Source organism: Mastigoproctus giganteus, chromosome 6 (genome assembly GCF_048544385.1).
Source record: "Mastigoproctus giganteus isolate SK-2022 chromosome 6, ASM4854438v1, whole genome shotgun sequence".
NCBI classification, from domain to species: Eukaryota; Metazoa; Arthropoda; class Arachnida; order Uropygi; family Thelyphonidae; genus Mastigoproctus; species Mastigoproctus giganteus.
In genome coordinates, this window is record NC_143580.1 from 124,394,827 (window position 1) to 124,421,405 (window position 26,579).

The following is a 26,579-nucleotide window of genomic DNA, read 5'->3' on the forward strand; positions in this document are numbered from 1 at the left end:
AGCACTGCAGGATCATCTGGACAAGAATTCAGTTATAGCTCAGACACAGCATGGTTTTGTTAAGGGCAGGTCTTGTCTGACCAATTTGATTGGATACTATGATGTAGTCACAAAAGAACTGGATGCAGGGAATAACTTTGATATTATATATTTGGATCTTAGAAAGGCTTTTGATACTGTTGTGCATGGAAGACTGCTGCACAAATTGGAGCAGTGTGGCATTGGAGGCAAATTGCTGCTATGGATAAAGGGATGGTTGAGTGGCAGAAGACAGAGAGTGGTAATCAATGGACACTGCTCAACGTGGACTAATGTTATTAGTGGAGTTCCTCAGGGTTCAGTGTTGGGTCCATTGTTGTTTTCTGTATTTATAAATGATATTGATGATGGTATATCAAGCTTAATGTCCAAGTTTTCAGACAATACAAAGGTTGGCAGGGTTGTTAAGGACACTACTGATGCTATGCTGCTGCAACAGGATCTGGAAAGGTTGAGCAGATGGGCTGAGAGGTGGCAAATGAAGTTTAACATTCACAAATGTATGGGAAACAGTAACCCCAGATCAACGTATCAACTCTGTGGTACTACGCTGACAGTGGTAGAGAATGAAAAGGACCTGGGCGTAATTGTGCAGGCAGATATGAAGTTCTCTGAGCAGTGCAGACGAGCTGCAAGGGTAGCTCATGGTGTCTTGTCAATGATATACAGGAATTTTTCTAGCAGGGATAGGGATGTGATTATTCCCTTGTATAAGGCATTGGTCAGGCCACACCTTGAGTACTGTATACAGGTCTGGAGGTGTCATTTCAAGAAGGATGTAGAGCTGCTGGAACGAGTACAGAGAAGGGCAACAAGATTTGTGAATGGAACAAAGGGTTGCTCTTACGAAGAAAGGCTTAAGTTTTGCAAATTACAGAGTCTGGAGACTAGGCATCGGCGAGGTGATCTGATAGAGGTGTATAAGGCTTTGAATGGCTTGAGCATGCTCAATGCCGATGGGATTCTTCCTCTTGCTCAGAATAATCACCTGAGAGGACATAAATTCCAATTGAGGAAGGACGGATGTCGGATAGATGTGCGGAAATTTGCCTTTAGCCAGCGGGCAGTTGGTTTGTGGAATAGACTTCCATCACTTGTTGTTGAAGTTGATTGCCTAAACAAATTTAAGGCTCAGCTGGACAGGTATTTCGAACGAACGGAGGGGTGAAATGGGAGTAGTGGTTGTGTTTTTTTTTGGCTGATGCTGAATAAGCTTGCTTTCTTGCATCATATGCCTCTACTAATGCTAATGCTTGTGATTGTTTGTGATTTGGTTTTTAGGAGCATTAGCAACTAAGGCCATATTGCTCCGGGATATGCGGGGGTCATTCCCAGACCTTTTCCGCATCCTCCGTATTTGGTGGTGACGGGCTCGAACCCCGGTTTAATCAAGAAGCGTGTGCTACGCACTGCTGCTCCTTCCCACCTGGCTATGGAGGCGCCTACTAATGCTAATGCTAATGCTAATTTAAAGCCTTACATCACCTTGCCAGCATCTAGTCTCAACACGCTGCAATTTGCAGAACTGAATCCTGTCTTGGTAAGACTACCCTTTCATTCTCTTCATCAATTTCAATGCCTTCTCTGCATCCATTCTAGCAGATCTACATCCTTCCTAAAATGAGGCCTCCAGACCCGTATGCAGTACTCAAGATGTGACCTAGCCATTGCCGTATACAACAGGATAATCATTTCTCTCTCCCCACTAGCAAAGTTCCTGTATATCATAGACAAAGAAGCTCGATGAGCTGTCTTGGCAGCCTGTCTGAATTGGCCGCAGAACTTTATATCTGACTGTACAATTATCCTCAGGTCTTTTTTCATTTTCCACTGTCTTGAGTGTAATGCCACACAGTAGGTACCTTAATCTTGGATTACTGCAACCCATATACATAACCTTGCATTTATCAATGTTAAACTTCAACTGCCATTTCTCAGTACATTGGGATAATTTGTTTAGATTGTTCTTGCAGCAGCTTACCCTAATAACTGTTATTAACCACCCTGCCAAGCTTTCTATCATCTGAAAACTTAGACATTAAGTCTGATATATCTTCATAAATATCATTAATAAATTTAGAAAACAACGAGGTATTCCACTAATAACATTAGTCCACGAAGAGCAGTGGCTCCCCCTCTCTCTCTCTCTCTCAACCATCCCTTTATCCAGAGTAGTAACTTGCCCTTGATGCTGTAATTAGCAAAACTACACACAGGATTTTGAGTAAGCAGAAAAGGGAATAATGGGAAAAAAACATTACATTGGAAAACACCAGCATTAGTTGAGAAGCTAGGAAACAGAAATCTACCAGCAATGGCAGCGAGTGGTCAGAGAGAAAACTGGCTACCCAATTAAAAAAAAAAGCAGAAAGAAAACTATAAACTATAAGACAGACTTGTTTAGAAACTCTTCATGCCAAACATGATCAGCAGTTTTAAAAATATGAAGAGCAACTCCTCAAGATTCACTAAACTTTTCCACTGCATTTGGCCAAAGACGTGAAACATAATCCAAGGTATCACCAGTAGCTCAACACTAATAGAATGCATGTTGGGAATAATTGATGAGATGGATAGTATAAGAGTTGATGGAGTTCACTATTACTTAGGAAACAATAGCAGTAAATACTGGGGCAGTAGAAATAAGAGAGTGCAAAAAAGGCAGCACAAAACAGAAGTAAGCTCTGGAATACTGGTTGTGGAAAACAAATGGCGAAATGCCATAAAAAAATTGGAGCTTTCTTGGTATCAAGACTGTTCAGAATTCTTTTAACATCCTTCTGTCAGAAGACCATGGGAGGCACTGAGTGGAGTGTATTGGTTGAGACAGGAGGTGGTTTACCATGACCATCAATGAATGGACCAGAAGAAAGAAAGTAGGATGGTAATAAGTCAGCTATATATTCAGATGAGAATGTAATGGAACTATCACAGAGGTGGAAATATGGATAGACAGAAATTGCAACCAGTAGTTTTGTCCAGAGAACAGAAGGCTCAACTTCCATTTGTGCAAAAAAGCATTAACTTACTCTTATTCAAAATGAAGTTTCGATTCATTACTTAGTTTTTTATAACTGTTGTGAGGTTTACTGTAGGCAGAAAATGAAGCTGGACATTTGGATACAAGACAGTTGCAATGCTTTCTTAACTTGAACAGTTTTGAAACATTTATTTGAAAACCACGGTTTAGATAAAGGAATAGATTTCAGGGCAATGAGGAACAAAGGAGGACATCCCCAACAGTTTCACAGTTCATTCCATTTTGCATTTTTGTAATACCAAATGACTGAAAGCTACAATTTGCTGTGGGAAGGATCTGATTCATCAAAGGGTTCTGAGTCATCAAAAATTTTTGATGACTCAGAGAACCACTAACATTAACTGTATAATTTAAAGGGATTCAAGAGTGCTGGGTTATGTGGTTAGGATGACTATCTGGAATCCCTAATATAGGCAAATAAAGAAGTTGTCCAGTTTTCCTAATAGTAAAGTAATTGTTCTTGGTAATTAAAATCACCAAGGACAATAATTTACTTTACTAAATTAATTACTTTACTGTTGGGAAAACTGGACTGGAGAAATTCAAATCTCAAAGAAAGGGAGAAAAGTTCTGGATGATTTGCAGAGCTGGATGAACAAGAGTGGCAACAGATTAATTTTACAGATTGGGGGAGGGGGGGTAAAGAGATTTTAAACCAGAGGAGATCAAATATATGAGATTCTAGTCAGGAAATCTCTGACACGAATATCAAGACTGGACATATGTAGAATTCTTACCATTAAAGCATAAAGAATCATAGAATGAATAATTAGTGCAACCGAGATGAGTGTTGCTTGAGGCAAACAATAATTGAGATGTCTGAAAGGGTAAGTGAAAGCTTAGCAAATTGTAGGTGGGGTTGAGACATTGAAAATGGACCCGAGACCATGTATATTTGTGAAATGAATCAGGGAGTTTAGATCTTTTTGCACATAAGTTTGTTTTCTATTTGTTTGACTAATCATGATGCTGACACAGATGAGATAAAAGTTGGGGTTATAGGAATTGATGGAATTTTTGGATACAGTATACCCACAATACAAAAATATATGGTTAAATCTCTATTACTGGAAAGACTACACTGTGTAATTAAGAAATATGGTTTTAAGAGAATTATTTAAATTTATTTGAATTACAGTATTGGTAAAGTACAAAACATTTACAACTAGCTCCAGTAAAGTGTATTCATTTATAACTTAAAAGTGTAAGCTCAGAGATGTGAAAATGAATCACTAAGTTAATATTTAAAATTTCTAATATATAAATTAATATTAAGAATATCTAATATCTAAGTTAATATTTAGAATTTCTAATATATAAATTAATATTTAGAATATCTAATATCTAAGTTAATATCTAGAAACATTTTAAATAAAACATTGGAGCACACTAGAAACTACTGTGTGCATATAGATGTGCTGTAATGAATTTACTAACTTACTGTTCTATACAACAGCTCCATAAACAAACAAAATGCTTATTATACAAAAAAAGGCAGTCATTAAACTTTCTTTCCTTCAGATTTAATTATTTATATATTAGTTTTTAATGAGTTTTTATTTTTTATTTTAAACATGGAGTATGCCAGCATAGTCAGTACCATATAGTTATAAAAATCTCAGCACTGTGTCTATCATTTTCAAAGTTTATTTAAGTAGACATGATTTTTTTTTTTAAATTCTTTCTCACTTCCATCATTTACTTCACTAGTGTCTTAGTACAGTTTACTGTAGAGTTTTCATTAAGCATCTGTTCTGCATCTGGTATAAAATGCATCAGATTTAGAAAACTAATATGCTAGCATCAGAAAGGCATTGGAGCAAATTTGGCTGTAACATATGCCAAAGAAGAATGCTCTCTGATGCCAGATCAAATTCAGTTTTTTTTTTTTTTTTCCCCAGTAATTTACATGTTAAGACTTTTTAAGTAATTTACATGTTAAGACCACTGCAAAAAATAAAATGAATGCCATTTACTGACTAAGCATCCCACCCAATAAAATTACACAAAATATTGATGCTTTATCAGTCAGCTATGAGTTGATAGACAGGAAGACAAGAGTAATGAAATCAACTTTGTCCAATCAACAGGTACTAGGAAAGGAAGGCAGCATTATTGGTAAAAATCCTGTTCAGGATTTTTACCAGTAATGCTGGTAATATGATGGTCACAACAACATTGACACAAAAAACAGCTGCAAGTTGATTGAAAATATATTTTAACGAATGCTAAAATAGTTTTGTAAAGAAAGAATTTTTGAAGCTAAAGACACTGCGAATATTTTGCAGTTCGCTCAGTGGGTACAGAGTTGTGGTTTTAATTTCCATGAAATTCATAACTATTGAAAAATCAATTGGATTATGTGTATTTACATGAAAATGCATAAAATGCATGTATTGAATTTTTTCCCCCAATAAAACTCAAGTATAATAAATATATTTTTCATTGCAGGAATTAGAATTTCACCGAAGCCAGCCACATGTTCAAGGAGATAAATACATACCAGTGATGAAAGAGTTTATTACCATGGCTACCTATAAATTCTCAGAAATTGAAGAAAACTTTCAGGATATGAAAGTGAAGGTAAAGTCCATTACTTATTACTCTCTATATCCATTTTATTTTTAGCCTTTATCCTGTTATGAACACACATTAGTATTAATACAGCAAATGATGCAAGAAAGCAGGCTTATGATACATTATCAGCACGCATGCACACGCACACACACGCACACACACACACGCACACACACACACACACACACACACACACGCGCACGCACACACGCACGCGCGCGCGCGCGCGCGCACACACACACACACACACAAAATAAATAAAAAATAAACATTCCCAAAAGCTGTTTCTAATAATCTGTCCAATCCTTTCTTAAATTTATTAAAACTATCCACTTCCACAACAACAGACAGAAGTTTGTTAAAACAACCACTACTCTCTGGCTGAAAGAAAACTTCCCCAAGTCTGTCCCGCAAACATCCTTCCTCAATTTAAATTTATGACTCCTTATATATGTGTTTTCTGAGCACAAGTAAGGATGCCATCAACATTTAGCTTACCCAACCTATCAGACATGTCATTCGGATCTCACAGGATTGCCGATTGAGGTGTTTGTTGATTGAGGTGCCTAGTTTTCAGACAATGCAACTTGCAGAACTAAAATCTACCTTGGAAGGAATACCTTTTGTTCCACTAACTAATCTTGTTGCTCTTCTCTGCACCCATTCCAACAGATCCATATCCTTCACTAAGGCTTCCGACATGTATAGGCAATACCCAACATGTGGCCTAACCAATGATAATCACCCCCTTATAAAAATTCACAATATCATTGACACAACTCCATGAGCCGTTCCAGCTGCCCACCTGTACTGCTGATCTTCCTGTCTAACTATACAATTACCCCCAAGTCTTTTTTGTTCTCTGCTATCTTGAGTGTGGCATCCCACGTTTGTTATGTTATTGTGGGATTAATTAGTGCTATCCATATGCATTTGTCAATTGTGCAAATTGGAGCATTATGGCCTTAAGGGCAAGTTGCTACAATGGATAAAAGGAGGGTTGAGTGGGACAGAGAGTAGTGATCAACGGGTACTGCTCTACATGAACTAATGTTACTAGTGGTGTCCCTCAGGGTTAGGTGTTGAGCCCATTGTTGTTTTGTATATTTATCAAAGATGAGAGGGCACTCTAGTTGCAGAAGACAACAGTTGGTGGATTTTTGGTTGCTGTAAAGGGATAAATATTTAAAATTTTTACGGTATTCTCCATTAATTAACATATGACATTATGTTTTACAGAGATATTAAATAGGTTTAGTAGCATTCATTAGCTTTTTATTTTGAATTTCACTAGAGATTTTTAGAAGTTATGACTCCCGGTGTTGGCGCCAATATTAGCATTAGCATTAGCATTAGCAGAGGCATATGATGCAAGAAAGCAAGCTTATGTATAATCAGCCAAAAAAAAAAAAACTTCCCCTTCACCCCTCCATTCGTTCGAAATACCTGTCCAGCTGAGCCTTAAATTTATTTAGGCTACAACTTCCACAACATGGGATGGAAGTCTGTTCCACCAACCAACTACCCGCTGGCTAAAGGCAAATTTCCGCACATCTATCCTACATCTGTCTTTCCTCAATCTGAATTTATGCCTTCTCAGGTGATTATTCTGAGCAAGAGGAAGAATCCCATCGGCACTGAGCATGCTCAAACCATTCAAGGCTTTTTACACCTCAACCAGATCACCTCGCAGGTGCCTAGTCTCCAGACACTGTAATTTGCATAACTTAAGCCTTTCTTCGTAAGAGCAACCCTTTGTTCCATTCACTAATCTTGTTGCCCTTCTCTGTACTCGTTCCAGCAGCTCTACATCATTCTTGAAATGAGGCCTCCAGACCTGTATACAGTACTCAAGGTGTGGCCTGACCATTGCCTTCTACAAGGGAATAATCACCTCCTTATCCCTGCTAGAAAAATTCCTGTATATCATTGACAAGACACCATGAGCTACTCTTGTAGCCCGTCTGCACTGCTCAGAGAACTTCATATCTGCCGGCACAATCTCCCCCCAGGTCCTTTTCATTCTCTACCACTGTCAGTGTAGTACCACAGAGTTGATACCTTGCTCTGGGGTTGCTGTTTCCCATATGCAGTACTTTACATTTGTCAATGTTAAACTTCATTTGCCACCTCTCAGCCCATCTGCTCAACTTTTTCAGATCCTGTTGCAGCAGCATAGCATCAGTAGTGTCCTTAACAACCCTGCCAACTTTTGTATCATCTGCAAACTTGGACATTAAGCTTAATATACCATCATCAATATTATTTATAAATACAGAAAACAATAATGGACCCAACACTGAACCCCGAGGGATTCCACAAATAACATTAGTCCACGATGAGCAGTGTCCGTTGATTACCACTCTCTGTCTTCTCCCCCCTCAACCACCCCTTTATCCATAGCAGCAATTTGCCTCCAATGCCACACTGCTCCAATTTGTGCAGCAGTCTTCCATGTGCAACAGTATCAAAAGCCTTTCTAAGATCCAAGTATATAATATCAAAGTTATTCCCTGCATCCAGTTCTTTTGTGACGGCACCATAGTATCCAATCAAATTGGTCAGGCAAGACTTTCCCTTAACAAAACCATGCTGTGTCCGAGCTATAACTGAAGTCTTGTCTAGATGATCCTGCAGTGCTTCTTTAACCAGTGCCTCCATTAATTTTCCTGGAACAGAAGTTAAACTCACAGGTCTATAATTACTTGTAGTAGTAGTGGCATGTGATGAAAGAAAGCAAGTATATGAGCTTATGCAGCATCAGCCAAAAAAAAGTCTCTGAAATATCCTGCATCTTGTTTTCCAGGCTGCTGCTTATTTCAATAGAAGCAGTGCAAGAATCACTTTCACCTCTGCCAGTGGCTATTGTTAATCTATTAGTCCTTGTATCCCCCCCCCCAAGCAAGCAGTTTTCCGACCCACCTAACACTGCCTCGATAGCATCAGCAAATATTCTTGCACACTGGGTAATATTGTCAGGCCAGGAGAGCAGAAGGTTGTGACTGGCAAAAAAGTGGTTGGGACAGTGGCTCCATAGCAAATGATGATTAACATATTTTGCTGTGGAACCACATATCATCATATGTGATTTAATTCTGATGTATATCCTTGTGGATATACATCAGAATTAAATTATACTTTACCTACCAATGACCATCTTCCACAATGGAGCAAGCAATATTAGTAATTTGGTAAAATGCACCTAGCTTACAAGCTGCAATAACATCCTACAGCTGGAAGACATACCAATCAGTTAACATTAAATATAATTTTAAAATTTAAATTCAAATAAGATGAATACAGAACTTATTGCTATTACTTTACATTTAAACTTATACTCAGAATTGCTATTTACAACTAAGTTAATGCTAACTACCAGGCAGGGCCGGCTCAAGGGCCGACCGGGCTAGCCGAGTGGGTAAAGTACCTACCCGGCAACCCAAAGGTTGCGGGTTCGATTCCTGCCTCGGGCTTGGATCAAAGTACTGCAAAAAACCTTGGGAGGTGCAATATGGCCACAGAAGCCGATGCGCCAACAACTACCAAATCAATCAATCAATCAACCGGCTCAAGGGTATGTGGAGCCCTTAGGCCAGTTTGGTTTTCAGCACCTGATCATTTTTTTTTTTATTTTTAAGCTTTATAAATTTTACAAAAGGGGCATGTTATAATAGAACATATTTAAAAAATCTTACATAAATTAAATTTACACTACCTCCTGTTTAATAGGCATGTATAAATTAGTTTTCGAAGACCTACTAATCCAGTTAATTCCTTAGTTAACTAATAATTAATAGATTAACCAGTTATTTGATTTTTCTAGTTTATTGAATTCCCCAGACTGGTTCACAGCTGTAGCACGATAAAATGGCGTTTGGTGGAAAAAGTAAAATAGGCACCCCAAAAATAAAATTTTTGATCAAAACGGAGCCCCATGCAATACGGCGCCTGGTACAAAAAATCAAAGGTGTTTTACCAAGGTCATTAATACATGAATTGGAAGAAAAATGTGATGCTAGCAGGTCAGCTTTATCTTTGGCTGAAGTGACAATAGAACCATCTGATTTTGACAGAGATGGGAGCAGAGATAGGCAAAAGTTGCGGCCAATAGCTTTGGCAAGAGACCAGAACGTTCGGTTACCATTTGGGCAAGAAGCAAGTTTTCTACTCTTGGGCTGTTCAAAGTCTAGTTTGGACTGATTAATAACTGCTTTACAATTGTTGCGAGCTTTGGTGTAGGCAGAAAATGAAACTGAAGATTTGGAAACAAGCCAATTACGATATGCAACGTTCTTCTCTTGAACAGCCTTAACACATTTATTGGAAAACCAAGGTTTAGATAAAGGATGAGATTTTAAAATGGAGTGTGGGATAAAGGATTCCATTCCTACAAGAATAATTTCACTGACACGATCTGAGCAAAAGTTGACATCAGAAGTTTTGAAACAGTAATCCGACCAAGGAAAAGAAGAAAAGAAATCTCACAGGTCATCCCATTTTGCATTCTTGTAATGCCAAACAATATAAGGTTGGGAATAGCCATGAGATAATGGTTCCATTGGAGAAGAGGCAATCACCATGTTGTGATCTGAGGTGCCTAAAGGACCACTCACTTCGACCATGTACTTAGAAGGGTTGTTTTTGTGAGAAAAAGATCAAACGTGTTGGCTGTATGGTTAGGATTGTTCAGTATTCTTGTAGGTAAGTGAACAATCTGCGCAAGAAGCCTCAGCATATCGACCAGTTGGGTCAGTGTGACTAGTAAACTGAAGCCAGCTGGAGTTGTGAACATTAAAATCACCAAGGAAAATTACCTCACTGTTAGGAAAGTTGGACTGAGAAAGTCAAGTTGCAAAGAGAGGAAGTCAAAGAGCTCCAAGTGGTTAGTGGAGTTGGGAGAACGGTAGAGGCAACAGATGAATTTGACACAATGAAGTAGAGAGATTTTAAGCCAGAGGAGCAAATTACCAAGTCTCTGACAGGGAATATCGAAATGGACATATGCGCAAGTACCACCTTTGAGGCGAAGGAATCATACAGCGAATAATTTGGGCAACTGAGATGAGCAGTAGTTGAATCAATAGATAACTGAGATTCTGTCAGAAAAAGTACATGAGGTTTGGCAGACTGCAAGTGGAAATGGACATCGTTGAGATTAGAATTGAGACCATGTATATTTGTGAAATGAACTAGGAAGTGTTTGGGAGGTTTAGGTCTTTTCGCAGATAAGCTTACTCTATTAGTTTGACAATTCATGGTGTATTCAATAGTAAGAAAAAGTGGAGGGACATACTGTATGAATTAATGAAATTTTTGGATAGGGCATACACATGGTAAGAATATACCCAGATCCTTGACAAGTTACTACTATTATAAAAATAAAGTTAAAATATTAAGTTATTACTATTATAAAAATTAAGTTTCTGATAGTTATTAAAAAAAAAAAAAAAATGGTGTATTTTTGTTAGCTTCTAGAACATAACCCCCCTTTTTGTACTGGTTCTTAGTCCCATATATCACGGTTTTGCATTACACAAGATTTTGTGGGAATAAAACTACCATGTTATACTAGGGTTGCCTGTATATATATATATATATTAGATAGTATTAGTCACTTCCATTTTATAAAACTGATAAAAGCGAAGTTGTTGAAAGCGGTTCTTTTGAGCCAACACCTGTGAGGAGTAGCACAACCATTATACTTCACAGGTGTTGTCAACTATCCTACAAAAACTGTAACATATCATTTCAGAAACTACTCAAATAAAACAGTGTCTATATTCAGGGAAGGCAGAGAAAGTTACAATGATTAATCTTCAACCAACAAGTAACAAGCAATTGATACTTTTGAGCAACCTCTGTGAAGGGCAGCATGGCAGGACCAAGTAATTCAATATCTTTCTGTGGTACCTGCACTTTTCAGGGCCAGTCATGATTATTGCCTGTTCACTGTAATTATACTGTTACCAATAAATTGATATATTTTTTTTATTATTTTCATTGTTAGCTTTGCCTCTTTGACTCTTTGACATTATTCCAATATTCATTTTTTGAATTTTGGCTTTTGGTAGTTTGATTGCTTCCCATTTTGTTACTCTCAGTACTCATCATGAGCATATTTAAGTGGCAGTTGTATTTTCTATTTCTCTGAAAATCTTTTAAATCTTTTATGTAATACATATGATTATTTTTAATAGTATGCTTCTTGTTGCAGTATGACAGAGTTGTGAAGCTGTTTGGAGAAGATCCTGACCACATACAGCCAGATGAATTTTTTGGTATCTTTGATACATTTCTTTTATCTTTCCATGAAGCGCAACAAGACACTGACAACTTTCGACGTAAAAAAGAAGATGAAGAACGACGGGCAAGGCAAGAATCGGAGGTAATTATTTGATATTGTTTTTAATTATGGATGAAATGAAGAATTGCACTAAAATTATAGAAAGGCACTAAATATCGCACTAAAATTATAAAATTAGGAGGCTCATTTTCAGATATTTGAGACAATCTTGGTTATAAAATTGGTCTGGATGCAGAGCTTCAAAAGCCTCTGATAGAAAATACTTGTATCTTTTGACTAGTGCATGGAGAACTTTTTTTCCCAACCAATATTGCTAGACTTCTTTCACTTTTTTTTTTTTATTATTAAAAATTGGAGAAGATGTACAACTCTTAGAACTTTTCCTTAATGCCAAAATAGTAATTATGCCGCTCCTCTAAAATAAGGAAAGGTTCCAAGGATTGCCGAACAAAATAATTACATATGATTAATTTGTAACTATACTCAATACTTTCATTCACCCCATTTCAAAAAATCAGTCTAATGACAACTTTAGTGCTCTAAAACAAGTTTAAAACCTGTGCACCTCAGTAAAACAGTGCTCCTTGGGAGGATCTATCCTTGAGAACTGAAATCCCTTGAACTGAAATCCTCTCCCTTGAGAACTGAAATGTGCTGATTTTAGAGAGGTTGAGCAGGAGGTTGTTTTAGAGGAGCACATTTCAATAAATCTTTAGCACAAACAACTGAACTTATTTACAACCATAAACATTTATAATGACTACCTTGTCCTTTCATCTGTTTTTTTGGAGACATAGGGGCAGCAAGATTTAAACTGCTACCCCATGAACTGCAATAATCTTAATTCTCACAAGAGAATAAACTAACCTTTATAATAAAGCTGTCATGGTATTGCACGACTTTCAATAGATAGCTTTAGCTATATTACAACTTTAAAAACTGATTTCATATAATGCATGGCAATTCATCGAACAACTTCTTTACAACTGTTTTGCTTGTGATTTGTCACTAGAGATCATCAGCTATTTAATGATGGACCAGTTAGTCCTAAAACGGGCTGTCATAGCTATCCCATCTTTTAAACAAACAGCCAATTAACCTTTTGGACAGGCCATCTGTTTTAAACTAATGCAATACCAACACAATTCGTTGAAAAAGTAAGTTTGTTCTGCTTGTTGCAAAGGCAAGTTCTCTTGCAAGTTCATTGCATTATCTATGCAGATTAAATCCTGCTGGCAGAAAAAGGAGATTAAAAGACAAGAGAGTCGTGCAAAAATCTTATAAAGAAAGAAATTTGATTCGCTTTGCATGGATTCTAAAACACAAGTGTGATCATTGATATGAGCATTAGATTGCTTTCTTAAAATTTAAGGACTATAAACATTGATTTTACAATAAATAGTTTTTTTGTAAAATCTGTACCAGGTTTTAATGAACTGCAAGTAGTATTTTATAGAGTTTACTGTGTTACAGATTTTAAGGTACTGAGATGATGTGCCAAAAAATTTGTTTGTTTTGAAAAAAAAAAACTCCATGCACTAGTGCAGGGGGTTCTCAACCGGGGGGGGGGGGGATTTTAGGGTTTCAGGTGGAAATTGGGACCACAGATTGACAGACTCAAACTATTGGAATATTGATCTTTCTACAAACTACAATTCTACAGATTGTATAAAATCTACAGGACATCACACTTTATTGGATGTCACATATTAAATTAAAAATAAAGATAAATATTTCACTTTTTTATCTTTTTGGAATGCACCTTTTGAGTAAGACAATCTTGGAAAGGGAGAGAATGACATCAATCTTGGAAAGGGGGGGAATGACATTCTGACATATGGTGAAAAGGGTGCATGGGGCAAAAAAAATTGGGAACCACTGCACTCGTGGTTTTAGCATTAGCATTAGTAGAGGCATAAGATGCAAGAAAGCAAGCTTATATAGCATCAGCCAAAAAAAATTGCGTGTGTACCCTGTACGCATGAAAGATGTTTTATGTGTAAACATCAAACCTAATAAATTTCGAACAGCTAGAACCGAAATCATAAACGATGTAATTTATGCTCATGCCCACTACTTACTCTACTGAATCAATGTTAGCGATAAATAGGATACACACACCTGCTGCTTCCTCTACGTTTGGAAGAGGTTAGGCCAATAGCCTAATTACCCATTTGATTGTAGCCATTTTTCGAATAGTATGGTTATAATAATACAAATACAGTAGACTGTCAAAATAACGGCACATTCAAAATAATGGTACATTGAGATTGGATGCATATATACAGCGCAGATGTCTTGCAGTGCTGAAAAACCAAAACAGCAAGTCACGTGATTACCGCATTTCTTTACCTTTGCCATTTTCAAAGCAAATTCTGTACTGATATCACCGATTATACTGCTGTTTTACATTTATTTTAAATTACAAACCCCTCATCTATGGCTCCTAAAGTTAATAAACCTCATACAGAGAAGAAAAGAAGAATATTAAAGCATAGTGACAAACCTGATATAATCCAAACTATTACATTAGGATCACTTTTAATGTTAGTTCATATTCCCATGAGTATTGTGTCTGTAAATTGTGGGTGTTCTCTTCTCGATTTGCCTGTTTTTGCTGGATGAAAAACGGACATTCGCAAAACGATTGAAATATGTAAGACGATATGTCAAGACAACAATGATGTTGACCTTGCGAAGCACCCCTTTCAAAACTTTTACAATCATCCAAACAACGAGATGAATGAGGATCTAAAGCTTGCCACACTCGATAAACTCAGCACAATTGTAAAGAAACAAGAAAATTTGATGAAGAATGAGGACTTCTGCAACTTAATGAGAAGGCCAATGGCAAGCAAAAGATTCTACTCATACATGTAATTTGGAGTCTGCTATCTCCCAATCATGAACAGATTCAAATATTCTTCACCAGCCCAGCTGGTTGAAGAAAAACGTTTATGATTCACCTCTTGATGGAAATATACAACCTCTTGATGAAAATATTCAGTAATACAGAGAGGTACTGTAAAGTCTGGGTTACATGCACTTCAACTGGTAAGGCTGAAGTGCAAGTAGTGTAATGATCTTCGATGTGCTCAGAACTGGCATAAACCAGCTCTGAGCACATCTAAGATCACTGTCCTCAAGATATTCATTTCGTTGGTTACCAAAAGGTTTCTGCCATGGGTGGCAATGGTTAGCCCAAAGCCACCTAAGTGGTATGCCCCGAATCATGAACATTTTTCCACAACCAGCTGGTTTATGCCAGCTCTGAGCACATCTAAGATCACCTCCCATGATCATTTGCTTTAAATGCTTTACTTTACCTTAAATTTTGCAAGATATCCATTTCTCCAGTTGCCAAAAGGGTTCTGCCATGGGTGGCAATGGTTAGCCCAAAACCACCTAAGTGGTATGCCCTGAATCATAAACGTTTTTACCGCCAGCTAGTTTATGCCGGCTCTGGGTACAGCCAAGGTGCCCATGATCCTTTTCTGCGATCTCCTTTCCCAACTCCATTTTTCTTTGTTATGAAATGGAAATGACATCATTTCCACATGACAAATTGCTTTTACTACCGTCCAAAATTTAGTAGGTGCCGACAAAGATGCTTCCACATCAAAAAAAAAAAAAAACCTCCAATTTCACCATCCATTCACTCCAAACTTTTGTTTAGTTCTACCTTGAACTTATTTCAGTTGTTGACCTCCACTATTGATTGTTACAACTATCAACCACCCACTGGGTAAAGGTAAATTTCCGCACATCTATTCTACAATTGTCTTTCCTCAGTTTAAATTTATGACTTCTCAGGTGGGTAATCTGAGAAAGAGAAAGAGTCCCATCAGCACTAAGCTTGCTTAAACCATTCAAGACCTTATACACCTCAATTAGATCAACTCACAGGTGGCTAGTCTCCAGATGCTACAATTTGCAAAATTTAAGCCTTTCCTGGTAACAACAACCCTTTGTTTCACTCACCAATCTTGTTGCCCTTCTCTGTTCTCATTCCAGCAGCTCTAGTTGCCATCCCACTCATTTTTCTTCTCTGCCATGAGTCTCATTAGGGATTTTAAAATGAGGCCTTCAGACCTGTATGCAGTATGTGGCCTGACCATTCCCTTATACAAGGGGACAATTACCTCCTTATCCCTGCAAGCAAAAATTCCTGTATATCATTCAGAAGACACCATGAGCTACACTTGCAGCCTGTCTGCACTGCTCAGAAAACTTCATATCAGACTGCACAATTAACCCCAGGTCTTTTTCACTCTCCACTGTTTGAGTATAGTACCATATAGTTGGTACATTATTCTAGGATTACTGCTACCCGTACAAAGGAGCAGTACTTTACATTTGACAATGTTAAACTTCAGTTGCCACCTCTAAGCCCATCCTCAACTTTTCTAGATACTATTGTTAATGATATTTGTGCATTAACAACCCCTTCCAACTTTTGTATCGTCTGCAAACTGAGACATTAACCTAGATATACCTTTGTCAATATCATGGCAACAACTATCCCTTAATGAATGCCATACTGCTACGATTTGAAACAAAAGTGTGCAACAGAAACAAAAGCTTTCCGAAAATCCAAGTATATGGAATGAGAGAGAGAGAGAGAGAGAGAGAGAGAGAGAGAGAGAGAGAGAGAGAGAGAGAGAGAGAGAGAGAGAGAGAGAGAGGTATCACTAAGAAAGAGAAGAATGATGATTATCCAGATCAGGACCCTGGGTGTGCCAAGCAATGTGAGCCCCTGGGGTGAATACTAAACTTCCCCTTAACAAACCCATTCTGTGTCTTGAATTATAATTGCAGTCTTGTATAGATGATCTTACAGTTCTTCTTTAACCAGTGACTCCATTATTTTTCCTTGGAACAGAAGTTAAGCTAACAGGTCTCCATTTGATCCCCTTTGTGAATTGAGGACACATCTGCACATCCTCAGCCCATGGGGACCTCCCATGAGTCGAAGGAAGCACTCATAATTATGGCTAAGGGAAGTTTGCTTACTTCCTTTGTTGCCTCCTTTAATACAACTGGATAGATCCCATCCACCCGAGGTGCCTTTCTTATGTTCAACAATTTCTCCTCCACTTTGCTCTCACTTATTACAAAATCATTTAACTCTATGCTAAAGTTTGATAAGCTTCTGGCCTCCACTTCCCTACAGACTTCCTTATGTGTGAATGTAGATGCAAAATACTCATTCGGTTTGTCAGCTACCTCAGTAGGATTATCAACAATTGAACCATCGATATCAAGTGGACCAATCTCATTCATCCCCTTCCTTCTAGAGTTTACATAAGTAAGGAAGTCTTTGCTGTTCCTCTTTGCATCCTTTGCCAAAGAATTTTCAGAATCTGCCTTCGCTTGCCTGACCTCCTTTGTGACTTGATTACAGACTAACTTATATCTACCATAGTCTTCAGTATCAGTGATAATTTATATGTATCCCACTCATTTTTCTTCTCTGCCATGAGTCTCATTAGTTTATCTGACATCCCTTTAAGTGTAAACCTTGAATAGTATTTCTTATTTGGGAGAAAAAGCCTAGTAGTTTCCAAGATTACTTCCTTGAATGCTTCCAATTTATAATTTGCTGTTAGTAACATCATCAGTTGGTCTCATTGTATAGAATTTAAAAACTGTCTTAGACCACTACAGTCACCTTTACGAAAGCAAAGCCTTTTCCCTTTACCCCTGGTGGTAGTTACTCCTTTGAGTAAATTCCACGTCAGCACACTGTGATTATTGTCACCTAGTAGTTCCTTTATCTACCAATTCTCAATGCATAAAGAATTTCTACTGATAATCAGATCACGAGTATTACTCCCTCTCGTTGCCTTTCAAATATGCTGCTGTAGATAACAATCATCCAATAAATTCATAAAAACTTTGCTAGTGTTGTGAACGACCAACCCATGAGTTCCAGTCAAAATTTGGGAAGTTAAAATCCTCCATTACAAGACAATTCAATTTACTGGCCCACTCTTATTTCTCTATACAGTTGTTCACTGTAATCATCAGAGTCATTAGGCCTATAAACATTCCTACCCTCAATTTTGCTTCCTCATTAGTGCTTATGTCATTACTGAGCGAGTTAGTCATTAGCAATGGGTACTTGGTTTTCAAACTCTGAAAACTGGACTTTTCATATGCCATCCAGCAACAGTTAAACTGTAAAATACACATGGTGCACATGGATGTTTCTTGCCCCAGAGCATGCCAAAAGGAGCAGAGTATGTCTGCCAGAGGCAAAGGCTGATATATAGCATTAGCATTAGCATTAGTAGAGGCATATGATGCAAGAAAGCAAGCTTATTCAGCATCAGCCAAAAAAAAAAAAAAAAAAAACCCTCTCCCATTTCACCCCTCCGTTCGTTCGAAATACCTGTCCAGTTGAGCTTTAAATTTGTTTAGGCTATCAACTTCAACAACAAGTGATGGAAGTCGGTTCCACCAACCAACCACCCGCTGGCCAAAGGCAAATTTCCGCACATCTATCCGATATCCGTCCTTCCTCAATTTGAATTTATGCCCTCTGAGGTGATTATTCTGAGAAAGATGAAGAATCCCATTGGCATTGAGCATGCTCAAATCATTCAAAGCCTTATACACCTCTATCAGATCACCTCACCGGTGCCTAATCTCCAGACTCTGTAATTTGCAAAACTTAAGCCTTTCTTCGTAAGAGCAACCCTTTGTTCCATTTACTAATCTTGTTGCCCTTCTCTGTACCCGTTCCAGCAGCTCTACATCCTTCTTGAAATGAGGCCTCCAGACCTGTATACAGTACTCAAGATGTGGCCCAACCATTGCCTTATACAAGGGAATAATCACCTCCTTATCCCTGCTAGAAAAATTCCTGTATATCATTGACAAGACACCATGAGCTACTCTTGCAGCTCGTCTGCACTGCTCAGAGAACTTCATATCTGCCTGCACAATTACCCCCAGGTCCTTTTCATTCCCCACCACTGTCAGTGTAGTACCGCAGAGTTGATACATTGCTCTGGGGTTACTGTTACCCATATGTAGTACTTTACATTTGTCAATGTTAAACTTCATTTGCCACCTCTCAGCCCATCTGTTCAACCTTTCCAGATCCTGTTGCAGCAGCATAGCGTCAGTAGTGTCCTTAACGACCCTGCCAACCTTTGTATCATCTGCAAACTTAGACATTAAACTTGATATCCCATCATCAATATCATTCATAAACACCGAAAACAACAATGGACCCAACACTGAACCTTGAGGAACTCCACTAATAACATTAGTCCACGTTGAGCAGTGTCCATTGATTACCACTCTCTGTCTTCTGCCACTCAACCATCCCCTTATCCATAGCAGCAATTTGCCTCCAATGCCACACTGCTCCAATTTGTGCAGCAGTCTTCCATGTGCAACAGTATCAAAAGCCTTTCTAAGATCCAAATATATAATATCAAAGTTATTCCCTGCATCCAGTTCTTTTGTGACTACATCATAGTATCCAATCAAATTGGTCAGGCAAGACCTGCCCTTAACAAAACCATGCTGCGTCTGAGCTATAACTGAATTCTTGTCTAGATGATCCTGCAGTGCTTCTTTAACCAGTGCCTCCATTAATTTACCTGGAACAGAAGTTAAACTAACAGGTCTATAATTACTTGTGTCAGCCTTTGATCCTCCTTTGTGAATTGGGGTTACATTTGCACTTCTCCAGTCTATGGGTACCTCCCCTGAGTCCAAAGAAGCTCTCATAATTATGGCTAGGGGTTTACATACTTCCTTTGCTGCCTCCTTTAATATAACTGGATAGATCCCATCCACCCCAGGTGCCTTTTTTATGTTTATCCTCAACAATCTCTCCTCCACTTTCCTCTCTGTTATTACAAAATCATCCAGCTCACTGCCAATGTTTACTTTACCTACATCATTCTCCTTCCTGAATAACTCCTCATGCGTGAATGTAGATGCAAAATACTCGTTTAGATTGTTAGCCACCTGAGCAGGATCCTCAACTGTTGAACCATCAATATCCAGTGGACCAATCTGATTCATCCCTTTCCTTCTCGAGTTCAAGTATGTAAAGAACTCCTTTCTGTTTTTCTTTGCATCCTTTGCCAAGGATTTTTCGTAGTCTGCCTTTGCCTGCCTAATCTCCTTTGTGACTTGGTTACAGACCAACTTATATCTATCATAGGCTTCCATGTCACCCATTAGGGTGACATGGAAGTGGATGACAAGGAACTGGATGCAAAAAATAATTTTGATATCATATACTTGGATTTCAGGAAAGCTTTTGACACTGTTGCGCATGGAAGACTACTGTACAAATTGGAGCAGAATGGTATTAAGGGTAAGTTGCTACAATGGATAAAAGGATGGTTAAGTGGGAGAAGACAGAGGGTAGTAATCAATGGGTGCTGCTCTTCGTGGACTAATGTTATTAGTGGAGTCCCACAGGGTTCGGTGTTGGGTCCTCTGTTGTTTTGTGTATTTATCAATGATATTGATGAAGGTATATCAGGCTTAATGTCGAAGTTTGCAGATGACACAAAGGTTGGCAGGGTTGTTAATGACAGTAATGGCAGTGTGCTACTGCAACAGGATCTAGATAATTTGGGCAGATGGGCTAAGAAGTGGCAACTGAAGTTCAACCTTGACAAATGCAAAGTACTGCATATGGGTAGAAGTAACCCCAGAGAAACGTACCAACTGTGTGGTACTACACTTAAGGTGGTAGAAAATGAAAAAGACCTGGGAGTAATTGTGCAGTCATATATGAAGTTTTCTGAGCAGTGCAGACAGGCTGCTAGGGCGGGTCATCGGGTTTTGTCAATGATATATAGGAATTTTGCTAGCAGGGAAAAGGAGGTGATTGTCCCTCTGTATAAGGCAATGGTCAGGCCACGCCTTGAATACTGCGTACAGGTCTGGAGGCCTCATTTTAGGAAGGATGTAGAGTTGCTTGAGCGTGTACAGAGAAGAGCAACACGATTGGTGAGGGGAATGAAGGAATTCTCTTACCAAGAGAGGCTTAAGTTCTGCAAATTGCAGTGGCTGGAGACTAGGCACTTGCGCGGTGATCTGATTGAGGTCTATAAGGCCTTGAATGGGTTGAGCACGCTGAATTCTGATGGGATCCTTCCACTTGTTCAGATTACCAACCTACGGGGACATAAGTTCAAATTAAGAAAGGACAGATGTAGAATAGATGTGCGGAAATTTGCCTTTAGCCAGCAGGTGGTTAATTGCTGGAACAAACTTCCATCTGTCGTTGTAGAAGTTGATAGGTTAAATAAATTTAAGGAGGAACTGGACAGGCATTTGGAGGGAATCGTGTGATTTTTTTTTTTTTTTTTTTTTTTTTTGGCTGATGCTGCATAAGCTCCTACACTTGCTTTCTTGCATCATGTGCCACTACTACTACTACTACTACTACTACTACTACTATTATTAATTTGTATGTATCCCATGCATTTTTCTTCTCTGCCACATGTCTCATTAGTCCATCTGACAACCATTTAGGCCTAAACCTTGAACAATATTTCTTAGTTGGTATGTAAAGCCTGGTAGCCACCAAGATTAGTTCCTTGAATGCTTCCCATTTTGAGTTTACTGTTGGTAACATCATCAGTTGGTCCCACTGTATAGAATTTAAATACTGTCTCAGACCATCATAGTCGCCTTTACGAAAACAAAAACCCTTCCCTTTACCTCTGATGGTAGTTACCTCCTTGAGTAAATCCCACTTCAACACACTGTGATCACTGCCACCTAGTGGTTCATTTATCTGCAGGTTCTTAATGCATGAAGAATCACTATAGAGCATATATCAACAACTACAGGTATATGTTGAAAAAACGCCATGAGTTGGGATTGAATTTCAAAATGTGTCTGAAATTCTCCAAGACACGATAGGAAGGAGTATATGATGAGAGCCTTGTCATTCAATTCGGCCCTGGAGAGACTGTGCAAGGCTCAAGTGGTAGAATTTTCCTCAGCTTGGTCTGTTTCTACAGGGATGGGATACACTTAAATAGAAAGGGTGCAAGAATATTTGGCGATGCTATTGAGGCAGTGTTAGGTGGGTTGGAAAACTGATAGCTTGGGGGGATACACGGACTAATAGATTAACAGTTGCCGCTGGGAGAGGTGAAAATGATTCTTGCACTGCTTCTATTGGAATGAGCAGCAGCCTGGAAATCATGTGGATTTCAGAGGCTGCTGGGAGTCATTGCAAAACACGTAAATACATGGCCTGTGTTAGGGCAGCTAAGAGTAAGACCAGGTGCATGTATACTTCCGGTTACATCAATGCTAGGAATTTGGTAAATAAATTTGATGAATTTCAGTTGTTGGTCAAACATCAAAGGCAGATATTTTTGGGATATCAGAGACGTGGTGTCACAGAGATATAAGGAACACAGAAATGGAATTTGGGGAGTACAGTGTGTACAGGAAGGGATAGGAAGGGACGAGGGGTTATGACATTAGTTAGGAAACACATAAAATCCAAGGGAGTATAGCCAGTCAACATGGCTGGACACTGCAGTGTCGAATGAGTTTGGTGTGACATAAGCACTGGGAAAGCAAAATTGAGAGTAGGAGCATGTTATAGGCCTAACGACTCTGATGAGTATAATAAAGAACTGTACAGAAAAAAGAGTGGGCCAGTAAATCAGAGTGTCTTATAATGGGGGATTTTAACTTTCCAGATATTGACTGGAACGAGTGGGTTGGTCATTCGCAAACTAACAAGACTTTTTGTGTATTTATCAGATGATTGTTTTCTACAGCAGCATGTTCAGGAGGAAACTTCAGGGAGTAATACTCTTGATCGGATTATCAGTAGGGATTCTTCATGCATTAAGAATCTGCAAATAAAGGAACCATTGGCGGCACTGATCACAGTGTGTTGAAGTGGGATTTACTCAAAGAGGTAATTACCATCAGGGGTAAAGGGAAGGGTTTTTGCTTTCGTAAAGGCGACTATGGTGGTCTGAGACAGCATTTAAATTCTGTATGGTGGAACCAACTGATGGCGTTACCAACAGCAAATTAAAAATGTGAACCTTTTCAAAGAATTAATCTTGGAAGCTACTAGGCTTTTCATACCAACTAAGAAATATTGCTCAAGGTTTAGACCTAAACAGATATTAGATGAACAAATGAGATATGTTGCAGAGAAGAAAAATGCATGGGATACATATAAATTAACAGGTGACATGGAAGCCTATGACAGATATAAGCTAGTCTGTAACCAAGTCAAAAGGAGGTTACACAGGCAAAATCAGATTATGAGAAATCTTTGGCAATGGATGCAAAGAAAAACAACAAAGAGTTCTTTACTTATGTAAACTCTAGAACGAAAGGGATGAATCAGATTGGTCCACTGGATAATAATGGTTCAACTGTTGATGATCCTGCTCAGGTAGCGAACAAACTGAATGAGTATTTTGCATCTACATTCAGACATGAGGGGTTATTCAAGGAGGGGAATGCCAGAGGTGAATTAAACTCTGGCAGTGAACTAGATGATTTTGTAATAACTGAGAGCAAAGTGGAGGAGAAATTGTTGAAGCTATAGAAAAGACAGGCACCTGGGGTGTATGGAATCTATCCACTTATATTAAAGAAGAGGCAGCAAACGAAGTAAGTAAACCCTTAGCCATAATTATGAGAGCTTCCTTGGACTCAGTGGAGGTATCCATGGACTGGAGATGTGCAAATGTGATCCCAATTCACAAAGGAAGACCAAATGGAGACAGAAGTAATTACACACCTGTTAGTTAACCTTCTATTCCAGGGAAATTAATGGAGACACTGGTTAAAGAAGCACTGCAGGATCATCTGGACAAGACTTCAGTTATAGTTCCGACACAGCATGGGTTTGTTAAGGGGAAGTCTTGTGTGACCAATTTGATTCGATATTATGATGTGTTCGGAAAGGACACAGATGCAAAAATAATTTTGATATCATATCACCTCTTCAGCAAAGCTTTTTATACTGTTGCACATGGAAGACAACTATACAAATTGGAGCAGTATGGCATTAAGGGCAAGATGCTACAATGGATAAAAGGGTGGTTGACTGGGAGAAGGCAGAGAGTTGTAATCGATGGACACTGCTCTTCGTGCACTAATGCTATTAGTGGGGTCCCCCAGGGTTCAGTGTTGGGTCTGTTGTTGTTTTCTGTATTTATTAATGATATTGATGGTATATCAGGCTTAGTGTCCATGTTTGCAGATGATACGAAGATCGGCAGGGTTGTTAATGACACTAACGACAGTACGCTACTGCAACAGGATCTCGAAAAGTTTAATGTTGACAAATGTAAAGTACTGCGTATGGGAAGCAGTAACCCAACAGTAATGTATCAACTGTGTGATACTACACTGAGAGTGGTGGAGAATGAAAAGGACCTGGCATAATTGTGCAGGCAGATATGAAGTTTTCTGAGCAGTGCAGATGGCCTGCAAGAATAGCTCATGGTGTTTTGTCAATAATATCAGGAATTTTTTTAGCAGAGATAAGGAGATGATTATCCCCTTGTATAAGGGAATGATCTGGCTACGCCTTGAGTACTGTATACAGGTGTGGAGGCCTCATTTTTAGAAGAATGTAGAGCTGCTGGAATGAGTACAGAGAAGAGCAACAAGATTAGTAAATGTGGAAAAAAGCGTTGCTCTTATGAAGAAAGACTTAAGTATTGAAAATTACAGTGTCTGGAGACTAGGCACATGCGAGGTGATCTAATTGAGGTGTGTAAAGCATTGAATGGTTTGAGCATGCTCAATGCTGATGGAATCTTCCTCTTGCTTAGAACAATTGCCTGAGAGGGCATAAATTCAAATTGAGGAAAAACAGTTGTAGGATAGATGGGCAGAAGTTTGCCTTAAGCCAGTGTGTGGTTGATTGCTGGAACAAAATTCCATCTGTCATTGTAGAAGTTGATAGTTTAAATGGATTCAAGGCAGAATCTATTCTAGACTAACATTTGGAGTGAGTGGATGGGTGAAATGAGTAGTGTTTTTTTGGCTGTTGCTATATAAGCTTGCTTTCTTGCATCATGTGCCTTTACTAATGCTAATGCTAATGTTAATGCTAAAATATAGGACTGTGCTGAAAAAATGCTGTGAGTTAGGTCAGAATATGTAGGTGTCTGCAATTCTGTCCAGACACAATAGGAGGGATATATGCTGAAAGCCTCATGGATTAACTTAAGACTTGAGGATCTAGAAGACTTTGCAAGGCTGTAGGGGAAATTTTTATCATTGTGTTCCCACTTGTAGATAGAAGAAATCTATTCTGAATTCATTTCAACAAAGGTGGTGCAAGGATTTTTTCCATTATCACTGAGGATACCTTAAGGATTCAGGGAAACAGCTTGTTAGGGGGGGAAGGGGTTATATAGATCCGTTTTAGATGCTTGCACTCACCTCAAGAATTCCTATTTGTTGCCACAACAGCCCCTGTTGGCAAGATGTTGTGAGGGTAGCAACATTTCAAATGAACAGGAAGATAAAGCTAGAGAAACAAGCCTAAATGTCAAGGGGTGTGTCAAGGTAGTAAATTATACAAAAGAATACTTAGTCTTAACTGTGTCTACAGTAATGTCAGGTGTGTTGTCAATAAATTAACTGAATTGAAACTCCTGGTTACAACACTAATGCTGACATAAGAGAACTAACAGAAACGTAGTGCCATTGAGAAATTGGGGATGTTAAGTTCCACTATGGTGTGTGTGTATAAAGTATTTAGGAAAGACAGTGAAGATAGAAAGGGTGGTGGAGTCATGCTTCTTATCAAAAGCAGCCTGAGCATGAAAAGAGCTTTTGCTGAGTTAGAAGTTACATCTGCCAGTATAGAATCTGTGTGGTGTGAGTTAGTTGGAAGCAATGGTACAATGAGAGTGGAGGTAATTTACAAACCAGATGTGAAGACTCTGGTGAGAGTCTGTGCATGCAGATGGAATGGGCAAGCAAGCGTGGATGTTTTATGATCGGTGACTTCCATTCTCATTCTGCCTCTAATTGATTGGAATAAGAGGGAGGAAAATTCACCATGGGGAAAAACTTTTTAAAATAAACTAAATGATTATTATTTGTACCAGCATGTTAGAGAAAGTACTAGGGGTAAGAAGACCCTTCATGCTGAAGATGGCTGTGTGAGTGAGACTGAGCCATATGAAATTAGTGATTTCAAAATTACTGATGACTGTTTATTAGAAAAACTTTTGAAATAAAAGCACAGTGTAAGGCTCCTGGAGTTGATGGCATATAACCAGTAATTTTGAGAGAGATGGGCAGAGTGTATTGAACCAGTGAGGTTAATTATGAGGACATCATTTGGGTTGGGAGAGATTCCATTGGATTGGAGAGTGCCAATGTATCACCAATACATAAAGGTGGTTCTAAGAAATGAAGTTGGTAACTACAGATTGGTCAATCGGACTTCAGTCGTAGGGAAAGTCTTGGAAGCAAAGGTTAAGAGTGCAATCCAGAGGTATTTAGAAAGAAATGGCACTCTGAAGAACACATAACATGGTTTTGTTAAAGGCAAATCATATTTAACTAACATAGTAAGCTGTTTTGACACAGTTATTCATGAGCTGATTGTAAAGAACA

At 38.6% G+C, this 26,579-nt stretch overlaps 1 protein-coding gene across 3 annotated transcripts in view; it reads left to right on the plus strand.

The window, feature by feature from the left end:
* LOC150084557 (disheveled-associated activator of morphogenesis 2-like) overlaps positions 1-26,579 on the plus strand; it is a 575,048-nt gene that overhangs the window by 539,896 nt on the left and 8,573 nt on the right. For all 3 annotated transcript variants that reach the window (XM_090375315.1, XM_090375314.1, XM_090375316.1), the window contains exons 23-24: positions 5,531-5,662; positions 11,871-12,041. In XM_090375315.1, coding sequence (XP_090231441.1) covers positions 5,531-5,662; positions 11,871-12,041 — 303 coding nt within the window. The remainder of the gene's footprint in view (positions 1-5,530; positions 5,663-11,870; positions 12,042-26,579) is intronic.